Source organism: Haemorhous mexicanus, chromosome 18 (assembly GCF_027477595.1).
Source record: "Haemorhous mexicanus isolate bHaeMex1 chromosome 18, bHaeMex1.pri, whole genome shotgun sequence".
NCBI lineage: Eukaryota > Metazoa > Chordata > Aves > Passeriformes > Fringillidae > Haemorhous > Haemorhous mexicanus.
The window spans coordinates 10,024,912-10,032,906 of record NC_082358.1 but is presented as its reverse complement, the minus strand read 5'-3'; the positions used below and the strand labels follow the sequence as shown (position 1 = coordinate 10,032,906).

The window sequence follows — 7,995 nt, the reverse complement described above, 5'->3', positions numbered from 1 at the left end:
TGCCCCAAAGGAAATGTGTCCTGGTCTGAATCTGGCTCTGGGAAGGAACAAAAATGAGTAAAAGCCACCAAAATCCAGTCCCCTGTCCCCTGCTGCTTGCAGGATGACTGTATTTGCAGCCAGTGCAAAATATTCCCTGCAAACTACCCTGAAAGTGAACTAAATATAGAAAAACAGGTAATAACAAGAAACTAGGGAGGTTTCCTTCTTTCCAGTTCACAGAGCATCCTGTTTGTGATTAGCCTGCTGTGCTGTGCATGGACAGGATGATTGCCAGCACTGCTGCTTAGGGCAGGGTCCTCAGTGCAGCTCCTTTGGCCATAAACCAAACCTCAAAAACACCCCAAAAATGCCAAAGATAGTAATTTTGATTTGTGCTAAAATGGGGTTGACTTTTTTGGAGAATCTGCTGTCAGCTATGTATCAGGTATTGCCCTACTGCTGGCTGGTTTTTTTCCCTTGGTATAAAGAGATTTCTGCTCCCCCAGTGCTGGTGCTGAGGTAATGGGACAACTTGGAGCACAGAATTCCTGGAACAGGGTCCAGGCAAGATGTTTGCATTGATAATTGGGGTCCTTCCAGCCCCTAAGTGGAACCAGACCATCTCCTCAACAATCTCACAGTTGTTACTTGTATCTTTCAGTGTGTCTGTTCAGCAACCTCTGCCTTTTTGCTTTTTAAATTCTCTTTAGGGAGAGTTTGGATGTCTGTGATGTCCCAAAGGTTTAACCCAGGGTGCTTGGCTTGCACTAAGGTCAAATCCAGAAGATTTAGGCGTGGTGTGAGCACCTTGGGAAAGGCAGGTCAGGAAACAACACCCTGAACATGAGCACTGAAAACAGCTCCAGATTTTCTGTGTCAAAGCAGGAATTTTTAATTCTGGATCTGAATTCCTTGAAAGCACAGGAGATAAATGCTCATAACTTTCTCCAACTTTTAAAGAAAACTGTAGCTCTGAGCAACATCAGAAAGCCAGCAGGAATTACAGAAGAGGTAATTTCAGGTATTTACACAAAGGGCAGTGACAACCCTCTCTCCATGGGATACAAAATGCTCTGTGCTTTGTTTCATGAAGATCTGTTGCCTGCTTTTTGCCCAGAGAAGCTGTGGCTGCTCCATGGTTGGATGGGGCTTGGAGCAACCTGGGATAGTGGCAGGAGCTTCTGTCCATGCAGGGGTTGGAATAACATGCTCTGTTATGTCACTTCCAACCCAAATCCTTCCTTAGTTCCATTATTTAGGTGCTTCCTTTGGGTGTTATCCTTTGGTCTGGGTATTGTGATGCTTTAAGTACTTACAAGATTATGAAACAAAACTGCAAAGAGCTAACAAGTGTTTGTTTAATGTGCAAAGTATTTTGAAAATGATGATTTTTTTTTCCCATTTAACTTGACGCTTCCAAAATTATGTGTGTTTCCAGTTGAATGGCAAAGCAAGTGTCTTAAACCTCAGTTGTGATGGGAGACTGATGCTGACAGTCCCTGCAGTTGCAGCTGAAAACCTGGCCCCTGTAACGAGAAATGTCGCTGTCAGTCATTCCCTCCTGGCAACGAGGACAAAATCTGTCCCGCAGAAGTTTTGGCGGGGAGCTGGGGGTCCCTCCCAGGAGCTCCTGGTGCTGAGGCTCCCTCTCGCAGGGCTGGATCTCACAGCTGAGGAGCTCCAGCTCACGATTCAGCTCTGGCCCTGCAGAACTGACAGATGTGCCTGATTTCCTAAAGCAAAGGAGCACAACCCCACCCGCGCACACGCGGAGCTCCCGCAGCTGCCGATGGGAGTGAGCGAGGCTGGGCTGACTTCATCCCGGCCGCTCTCAGGGTGGGCGGCAGCCAGCACTTGTTGCTGCCTTCTAGGAAATCAGCCTGCAGCCTCCCGGACGGAGATTTTATTTTATTTCATTAGCAAATCCCCTAAAATCCCTGTGCTCCTGCCCATCGGAGCAGCCTCCTGCTTTTCAGGCTTTTTTTGGCGGCGCCAAGGGGCCAAGCCGTGCGTGCGGAGAGGGAGGTGGGGGAATCCCATCCCTCTCCCTCTGCTCTCCCTCCCCTCCCTTCTCCCTCCCGAGGGCTGGAATTGCGATCTTTAATCTCGCCGAGGAGCAGACGAGGCGCCAGGGCAGCTCCTGCCCCTGTCCCAGGATGTAGCCGGAGCCGCCGCCCGACTCCGACAGGTCTGTGCCTCCTTCCCCTCGGGGCTGCCTTCGCAGGGATGCCCAGCAGGGGTTTGCTCTTCTGGGCCATGTGTGGGTACGGCAAGGAGGGAATTTCTGCAGGGTTTTGCTCCCTGGGCAGCCTGGAGCTGGTGCAGTGCTTGGTGCCGGGCAGGGGGGACAGGTCCCCTCCTTTAGGGTGAAGTGGCTTCAAGGCACATTCCCTGACATCAGCCTAAACACCGCCAGGATCTGGCAACTCCTCAGGGGCTGTGGCTGTGAGAAATGCACGTTGTTTGTTGGTTTGATTTTTTTTTTTTCCTTCTGTTTTATGGTTGATAGTACAAAACCATTCTATCCTCTAGGTTATTGTAGGATATCCTCTAAAATACTGACTATCTATCTAAAATACTCCACTATTTAGGATATCCTCTAAAAACTGTACTGTCCTCTAGTTTCCTGTAGGATATTGCTGGCAGAGAGTGCTTGGAAGGGTTTGTCACCTGTGTGGGTTTTTCCCACCTGGAGGTGTGGGTGGGTTCAGCCTGATGGGCTGGGGGAGCTGCAAAAGCTCAGCCTACAAGTGGAACTTTTTCCTGACTTTTTTTTAGTCTGGTTCTGCTTCCACTTTTGTTCAATAGTGGAACTGAAATACAGGAAGTTTCCAAGAGAAACTAGAAAGGGCTGGATGAATTTGTGGTTTTTAGTCTGTTTTAGGTCCTTTAATCAGCAAAGCACTTGGGGAATGTGGGACAGATTTATTCCCTGCAGTTGCCTGCCTCGGGCAGTCTCTGTCTCCTGCAGGGCTGTCCCTGGCACTGCTCATGTGCCCAGCAGTGAGTGGGACATGAGGTGACATTGCTTCTGCCAGCACTTCTGTGCAGATACAGTGATGACCATTGACATGAGGAAATGTCCCCAAACTGTGACTGTGGAGGATGGAAATAATTCACAGTGCCTGCAAATCATCACCTTTAGTCCTGATGATTTAAATATGTGGCTGACATTTTTTTTCTTTGACTAAAGCAATTACTTCTAAAATTTCCTGTACAAAAAAAGACTCCTCTGACTGCCTTAACCTCCCAATCTCCTCTGAGCACACAACTGGAGCAAGTGGAAAGTGGTGTGCTCCCCACACACCCCTATTTTCCAGGCTCTGGAAATACTCACCACTTGCTCCATGTGCTGCTGTCTCCACATTCCTTCCCTGGGGGTGAGTAACAGGAGAGAGGCACCAGAGTGCTGTGGGCTCCCTGCCTGCCAGCAGGCTGCTGTCCCTGTGCTCCCCTCAGCCCCAGGGTCCACACTCAGCCTGGCTGGCTGGTGGCACCGCTGGTGGCAGAAATGGATGGGGAGGGACCACGGAGTCCTGGAGCTGGGGCTTGGGATGTGGCAGGGGAGCTGTGGAGAGGGAACTCCTCCACATGTGTGACTTCCACCACTTCAGACAGGTGCATTTCTTATTCCTGATTTACAGGTAGGAAAATGAATGTTGGAGAAGAGGCAGAATGGTGATGGGTTTGCCTCTGAGACAGCAGAAGAGATGAAGTCCCTGTTTCTTGCTTTAGTTACAGAAAAGATCCACAGCCTGGGGTCTAACTGTGCCCAGTCTGGATTAAAACCAGGGTTACTGTGAGGGTGCTGAGGCCCTGGCACAGGTGCCCAGAGAAGCTGTGGCTGCCTCTGGATCCCTGGAAGTGTCCAAGGCCGGGCTGGACAGGGTTTGGAACAACCTGGGACAGTGGAAGTTGTCCCTGCACATGGCAGGGGGTGGAATGAGATGAGCTTTAAGGTCCCTTCCAGCCCAAACCAGTCTGTGATTCTTTGATAATATTGAACTCATCCTTACTGACACAACAGGGTGGAAGCTCCTGCCTGAATCAGAGCCTGCAGTGAGCCCAGATTAGCACAGGCTGAAGGAGTTTATTTTTCTGGACTTTGGATCCCATATAACCCTGGCTAACATGAAAAGATCCCACACTATTCAGTGCTTTTGCCAGAGTCTGGCATCCTGTTTGTCAGCAGTTGCACAGAAGTTTCAAGGAAATCAAGAGCAGTTTGGTGGCATTGCAAAATAGCAAAAAATGAAATTTTAGTTCAAGGAATTTTAAAAATGCAGACTTTTTGCTGCTGTTTGGCACACACACCTCTGTAGCCAGGGCAGGCTCTGCTTTCCTGGAGGTGCCAATCAGGCTTCTAAACCCACCTATCAAATGTTTGCTGTTTTTTATAAACAATGACCTCATTTTATTAGCTGGAAAAATAAAGCAAGTGTTTCCCGTGGCTAAAGGCTTTGGTTACACTGCAGTTGTTCCATTCATCTTCAATAGAAAAAAAAAAAAAAAGGCACAGACAGAGAAGGGTGGTTAACAACTCCCTGTTACAACTTGCAGGTTTTTCCATTCATTCTTCCAGCAATTTAGATCTGATTTAAACAGATCATGCCTGGGTCACTCACTCACGTGCATATTTATTTTTCCTTGAAATTGCTGCAAAGCTGCTGTGTTTGAGGGGAACCAGGCATTTGCCAGGAGCCTCTGCATACCTGTCCATCAAGGTGAAGGGAAGGGAAATGTCACTGCAGGAGTGGGTGCAGGGCTGGTTGTGCCAGAAGCAGTGAGGCTGAAATGTGGAGCACAGAGATGACACAAGGCCAACAAATGTGCTTAAAACCTGGTTTGCTGGGAGCCAGATGAAGGGGTGGCACTGCTTCCATCAGGGTGGTTTTCTGCTGATCCAAAATTCCTGACCCAAACTGACCAGCACTGAAATCCGGGCTGGAAAAGCCAACTCTGAGTGCTCAAGGTCCATGGGCTGAGGCTGGCAGTCAGCTTTGGCCATGCTGCTGGAGTTATTCCTGAATCAAACTGATTCAGAATTCTGATCCTCTGCCATGGGTAAGTCTGTCCTGTTGGCTTTCAGTCTGTTCAGGTGAACAAATTAAAGCAAAATTATCCCAACAAATCCTGGGTATAACTTCTTGGGAATGAAATAAGAAATAAACCCCTTCTTTGTAAGCTGTTCACATACAAACTCCACTGGGTCTGTGGATCCCTCTTGCTGCAAAATTGCTTTATCACAGCAACTGATGTCATTCAATCTGTGGTTTGCAGTGCTCCTCTCTGTGCTTTTCCCCTTGTGATTGGTGTGTGCATCCCAGGGACATGAGAAATGTGCTGTCTGCATACCTGGAATGATTGTGGTCATGATAACCAGAATTAATTACTTCTGTACAGTTTAAACCAGAGGTTATTCTGGAATCTCTCTGTCCAGTCATGTGCCAGTGTTGTTGATTCCATGATCAGAGCAGAGCCCATCACTGGGAGCTCCAGTGCTGAGATTGTCCTGCCCAGAGAGCAGTGCCCAGCCCCAGGCAGGGCTGGAGAGGAGTGTTCCCCACCAGGTTTATAAACACAGTTTAGTCCAAGGCACAGCTATATTGGAGAGACTAAAAAGATAAAATAATGTGTAGGGATTGCAGGAAAGTCTGTGTGTTCTTCTCCACCATCCTTTCAGTGCCATCCATGATGCCCAGAGCTTGTGGTGCCTTAAATGAGGGTGGACAAAACCTGGATGGATTTTGATGTGGTGAAATACAACTTGTACTTCTCCTTCCTGACATTTGCCCTTTTGTAGGTCCTGCTCACAATGTTGATTCACACTTGGTTCTTTCTTGCCTGCCTGCCTGTGGTGAGCCATGTCTGGGGACGAGTGGGCCAAGGTAAGGAGCCTGCCTGCCCTGGTGGGGCTGCTCCCCAAGGTTTGTCTGCCCTGGGATAGCCCAGCCCTTCCTGCTGGCAGTGACACTGTCAGGGCATTCCCAAAGCCAGGCAGCATTCCAGGGGGCTGCTGTGCTCTGGTGTCTGCTGGTGGAGCTCCAAACAGCCTTTCCCAAGTGTGAAGAGCACTGAGGGGTCAGGGGGCCCATCTGGGAGAGCCCCTCCATCCCTCCCCACCCTGCCTGGCCTGTCCTCACCCCTGGCAGCAGTTCAGCCACTCCCCTGCATCAGGGATGCACTTCAGCCTGTGCAAGCAATGAGGGGCTTGTGTGATCTGTGGGAGCCTGAGGAATAGGAAGAAAAAGGCTGTTGCTTCTTTAGACACTGCTCCTTCCTGCTTTGGGTGGTTGTGGTGAGATGTGGTGCAACATCTGGGTGAGAAAGCACGAGGTCATTCCTCCTGCATCATCCTGCTCCCCAGAGTGGCCAGAAAATGCCTACAGCACCTCAGCACTGCTTTTCTTATGTGGAAGAAACACCTTTAGGTTATGTCTGAAGAGCATAAAGGTTTCTAGAGAGGTGGTGGCACTGCAGGGCTGGGACTGATACCTGCTGTGTATCTTCCAGACTTCTGCAAAGTCTGGGCTTAACTCCCTGTGAGCTGGAGAGCAAGGTTACAGCATCAAACAGTGCACATCTAACACAGGGCAAGGAAACAGTGGAGCTTTCATGGCACTGGGGATCATTTGCATCCAGCACATAATGGTGCTTTAGAGGATGATGTCCTTTCTGGTCCATCTGGGGACATTCTTGTCTTTTTAGCTTCTGGGCTCCAAGAGTGATGCCCAAGGAGCTGGACCACACTCGGCCAAAAGAAGACAGCTCCATGTTTAATCTAACTATGAATTCCCCTCATTGTTCCATGATCTTTTACCATCTCTCTTAGGCATGATTTTAGGATTTGCTTTTTGCCCTTCACCCCTCTTTCCCCTGTTTTCTTTCTTCCTCTTCAGATTTGCCTGGGGTGAGATGTGAATCTGAGCTTTGTTTCCCCAAAATAGTTATCTGCTTGTTGGGCAGCCTGCAGGAAGTCTCTGCAAGGAAAGGTTAAGGCACAGATGTTGGCCTGAGACAAGCAGGAACCTCACTGCCAGCTCTCACTGCTTTCCTGGGGGGTGACATCATGGCAGGGATGTCAGGAGGTGTCAGGGCATCGTGCAAAACCAGATTAGGGAGCTGAGGAGCCCTGGGTGACAGCTTGGCAGCACTGAGCAGAAACTCCAGGTCACTCTGAGAATTATTTATTGTGAGTAATTGTAAAGGGAAAAAGATTGGTGACAGCTGCAAATGAGGGGGAGCCCTTGGGTGCAGATGTTTATGGTGTGCTCACTCACTGCAAATTAGGGCATCCTGCTGGAAAGGCAGCTCTGGGCACAGTGTCAGAAGGAGGGGAGAGAAATCTGCTGAGTTGCCATCCTGCATCCAGCCGAGTGAAAAAGTTTCATCTGGTGACATTTGTGTGACAGGAATCATGGATTCAAGGAGTGACACATGGGCTCAGCCATCTAGCTGGGTTAACAGATAGCTGTGAAATCTGGAGATGATAAAGGAATGGGCTCTTTCTTCTCTTTACCTCCTTGTCTGATACTATTTTCTCCCTCAGGATTTGTCATTTAGCTTGCAGCTCCGTGCAGCAAACTGATACAAGCTGGTGCCCATGAGTTATGGTCCTGCCAGGAGCTGTTATTTACACTTTATCAGCTTTTCTTCTTTTTTTCTTTCCTTCTTTCTAAACCCAGCTGGTCCTTGGAGCTGCCTCTGAAATGATCATTCTGAAAGTGTGGGATCCATCACCTGGGGAATTCCTGTATTTCTCAGCATCCCAAGCCTATTGAAGAGCCTTGCTTGAGCCATTTGCTGCCCTCCCATTTCATGTGTTTGCACTGAACACACATGCTGGAAAAACCATTCAGCCTGAAAGCTCCTGGGAGAGCCCTTCAAGACATGAAGGGTTCAGAGAAAGCCCCCACCTGTGGGGAAGCAGCTTTACCTTTCTGCAGGGGTATAAAAATGAGCACCTGAGAAACTCCTCCTTGCACGGGAGGCTCCAGGCCTGCAGAGGTGCAA

General features: G+C 49.1%; 1 protein-coding gene across 1 annotated transcript in view; it reads left to right on the top strand.

The window, feature by feature from the left end:
* Positions 1-1,663: 1,663 nt before the first annotated feature.
* The window catches only part of COL20A1 (collagen type XX alpha 1 chain), a 52,155-nt gene continuing 45,823 nt past the window's right edge, over positions 1,664-7,995 (top strand). The window contains exons 1-2 of the mRNA XM_059862691.1: positions 1,664-2,170; positions 5,786-5,870. Of these exons, the coding sequence (XP_059718674.1) occupies positions 5,798-5,870 (73 nt within the window). The 5' untranslated portion in view covers positions 1,664-2,170; positions 5,786-5,797. The remainder of the gene's footprint in view (positions 2,171-5,785; positions 5,871-7,995) is intronic.